This window comes from Octopus bimaculoides, chromosome 11 (assembly GCF_001194135.2).
Source record: "Octopus bimaculoides isolate UCB-OBI-ISO-001 chromosome 11, ASM119413v2, whole genome shotgun sequence".
NCBI classification, from domain to species: domain Eukaryota; kingdom Metazoa; phylum Mollusca; class Cephalopoda; order Octopoda; family Octopodidae; genus Octopus; species Octopus bimaculoides.
In genome coordinates this window covers 56,100,246-56,103,971 of record NC_068991.1, presented here as the reverse complement: position 1 = coordinate 56,103,971, position 3,726 = coordinate 56,100,246, and the positions used below count along the sequence as shown (strand labels likewise).

At 34.1% G+C, this 3,726-nt stretch overlaps 1 protein-coding gene across 1 annotated transcript in view; it reads right to left on the bottom strand.

Annotated features, from left to right (window-relative positions):
- LOC106876992 (uncharacterized) overlaps nucleotides 1–3,726 on the bottom strand; it is a 46,125-nt gene that overhangs the window by 24,986 nt on the left and 17,413 nt on the right. Inside the window, exons 8-9 of the mRNA XM_014925769.2 lie at nucleotides 3,429–3,590; nucleotides 464–622 (exon numbers count right to left, since the gene is read on the bottom strand). Coding sequence (XP_014781255.1) covers nucleotides 464–622; nucleotides 3,429–3,590 — 321 coding nt within the window. The remainder of the gene's footprint in view (nucleotides 1–463; nucleotides 623–3,428; nucleotides 3,591–3,726) is intronic.

The following is a 3,726-nucleotide window of genomic DNA, read 5'->3' as shown; positions in this document are numbered from 1 at the left end:
CCCAACAGGTCTTTGCAAGCCGAGTTTAGTGTCCAATGAGGGGAGGTTGGCATGGGTGCCAGTCATCAAATTTGGTTCAGTTTATATATATATATATATATATATATATATATATAGGGGGAGAATTCACAAAAAACAAAACAAAAGACGAAGACAGATAGTGTAGACAACAAACAGATGTATTATTTTAACGCTTGGGAATTGAAAAAGTCTTTAACGTTTCAAGCCTACACTCTTCCACAGAAAGGGACACAGAAAGAAATAAAGAGAGAAAACAAATAACGTGTAGTGGCTAGCGATCTATCGTGTGCGTGCGTGCGTGCGTGCGTAGGAATTTATGCTGAATTTTCTAACGACACAGATTTATATACATAACAAATACATATATTCAAAGTATAAAAACTTGATAACTACAGTATTGTGAACACAGTTTGATAAAATATATCATAATATGAACACCTACCTGTTTTTGTTTAGCAAGGTTTATGTCGATTTCTTCAGGTTGTCCGGTCTCTTGGGGTTCATTGATCTCTTTGGGTGGAGGTGTTGAAGTAGCTTTAACATTTTTACATATCTTACATCTTTTCATGTTACCACCAACCACTACATATTTTACAGTATCCTAAAAAGAAATTTATTTATATAAATTATATTTGAGATGCAAATAAATTTATGTTGGAGATATCTCTTATCTTTTACAAGTTTCCGTCATTAGACTATGGTGATGCTGAGGTACCACCTTGAAGAATTTTAGTCAAACAACCACTAAGTTATAGGGATATAAACTCGCACATACACACACACACACACACACACATGTACATGCGTGCAGAATTTAGGTTAGTTGAAATATGTCTGTGACATATTTCAACTGCTAAAAGCAAATACACTGCAGTTACTATGGAGAACATATCTTTCTTATGGTAAAAATGTGTGAAAACACCCAGTTCATTCAGTGTCGCCATCTATTAGGAATCCTAGACATCGATGTTTCAAGCTTCTTGGCTTTTGTCAATGAGATGTACCTAGAGAGGCAACTCTGAACAAACTTATAAAGCCGTAGCGTTATGTATAATTTGCGCTAGTAAATTTATGCATAATTTGCACTATGCCTAATTGAGGACATGATTTCAAAATTTCCCCTAAATACCCACAGATGCAAACAAAACTTTCATGAAGAAGAAAAGGAAGCCTTACAAACACTGAAAAATAACAACCCAATCATCCTAAAAGAAGCCGATAAGAGAGGGGTGATAGTAATCATGGACAAAGACTATGATAAAGATAAAATATTGGAAATGTTAACAAACCAAACCTACTACAAGGAAGAACCAAGACACTCAGAAAAAACGATAATGAATAAAATCAGAAGACTAATCAATGAATTCCAAGATTGATTCATAGACAAGGAGAAATACTATATATGCAACTCTGTAATCAAAGAGAGCAATTTTTATGGGTTACCCAAAATCCACAAAAGCTCCGAAATACAAAGTGCCATAAATAAACAGAAGAACCATTGCGTAAAAATACTAAGGCCTGCTGACCTTAAACTATGACCAATAGTTGCTGGACCTCAAGCGCCAACACAACTAAGTCAAGTTTTAGATATACTCCTAAAACCTTTGTGCCCTTTAATACACAGTTATGTACAGGATGGCATAGATTTCTATCCATGGCATAGATTTCATCCAACACATCCCTTCCACTGTTGCTGAAGGTACTATACTTACAAGTTTTGATATCACCAATCTCTATACTAATATACCTCACAATTTAGGCCTAGAAGCAATCAGTCACTGGGTAGAGAAACATAGAGAATGGATAAATGAATGCTTCAAGACTGACTTCATCACTAAGGCCACATGCCTAGTACTAGAGGAAAATAGCTTTAGATTTGGCAATAAAACATATCGACAGTTAAAGGGCACAGCTATAGGGACGCGGTTTGTGCCTTCATATGCAAACTTAGTTATGGAATACTTAGAAGAAAAACTTTATGAGGAAGTAGAAAAAGCTTTTGATCAGGAATATAAGAAATATATCATTAAAAAGTGGAAATGCTTCCTTGATGATTGCTTCATCTTCTGGGACAAATCAAATGAAGATCTGAATATATTTAACAATATACCGAACACACTTCACCCATCTATCTAATTCACGACAGAATCCAGTTGCAATGAACTACCATTCCTGGATATCCACATAAAAATACAGAACTCCACAAAGTTATCAAAGCCCAAAACTTTGGTTGCCTTAATACTGGACCTCCCCACTGTGTGTATGTATATATATATACACACAAACACATACATATATGTATATACACACACACATATACATGAGAAAAGGCATAAATAATAGGCTTTACATAGTTCTTTATTTGTGTATCTTAGACTTACAGCTGTTTCTGATATGCAATTGACCAACTGAGTAAACAGAACTATGAACACACCTATAATGCATATCAGAAACAGTTGTAAGTCTAAGTTGCACAAACAAAGAAATATGTAAAGCCAATCATTTATGCCTTTTTTTGTATATCACTCTGTGAAAAATATGATATTAACTGGGGAATGCAACCATGGATTTACAAAGTCATTTGGTGATGAATTCCAACATCAGATCTTGTCTTAGGATTTGGAGTTCTATACAAATCTGAAAACCTTTTGTTAGCCTGGTGTTTTTGTATTAACAGAGAGTCAACAAAGTTTCTAGCCCAAATTAATAATCCCTTATAACTAACTCTTATATGGATGAACGGATATATATTTGAATGAATGTGTGTATATGGGTCTCCTCAGTATAGACCTATATATTTATAGATATGTTGCCTCGTTGCCACCATGTACAAGGCTGGATATCATTGCTAACACACACACACACACACACACACACACACACACACACACACACACACACACATACATATATATATATCATTAAATTCAATAGACACAGGACTTGCATGTGAGCTACTATAAGTTTCATGCTCAGTACAGTAATTAGACGAGTTTGTATAGTATGCAATGTACTATCACTATTCCGCGAATGTTCAGGCTCACAAAAAAAGAAAATAAAAATACAAAAGAATTACTGGTACATGTCATGCTAACCCATCTGATTATTCTAGTACCCAAGCATGAAACTTACAGTAGAACACATGTAAATCATGTTTACTTTATTAAATGATACTTCTCTTGCTTGTTGGAATATTTCTTTCTTGGTCCTACTAACAGTGAAACAGGGCTCTATATACCTCCAAAACAAGAATTTACACTGCAAATTCCACACATGAATAGCACAGTAGTCACCAAAGTTGGTACCAAAATAATATATGAAAATGGATTTGATATATATATAAATATTTAACTTGATAACTGTGTTATTGTGGCCAGAGTTTGATAAAATATGTAATATAAACTTACCTGTTCTTGTTTAGCAAGGTCTATGTTGATCTCTTCAGGTTGCCTGGTCTTTTGGGCTTGATTGATCAGTTTGGGCGAAGCAGATGTTGAAGCATCTTTACTATTTTTACTTACGTTATATTCTTCCATGTTACTACCAACCACTACATAGTTAGCAGAATCCTAAAAAGAAATGCATTTATATAAATTACACTTGAGATACAAATGAGTTTATGCTGGAGGTGTGCATACATATATAAATATATATAAATATACACACACACACACACACACATATATATATATATATATATATATA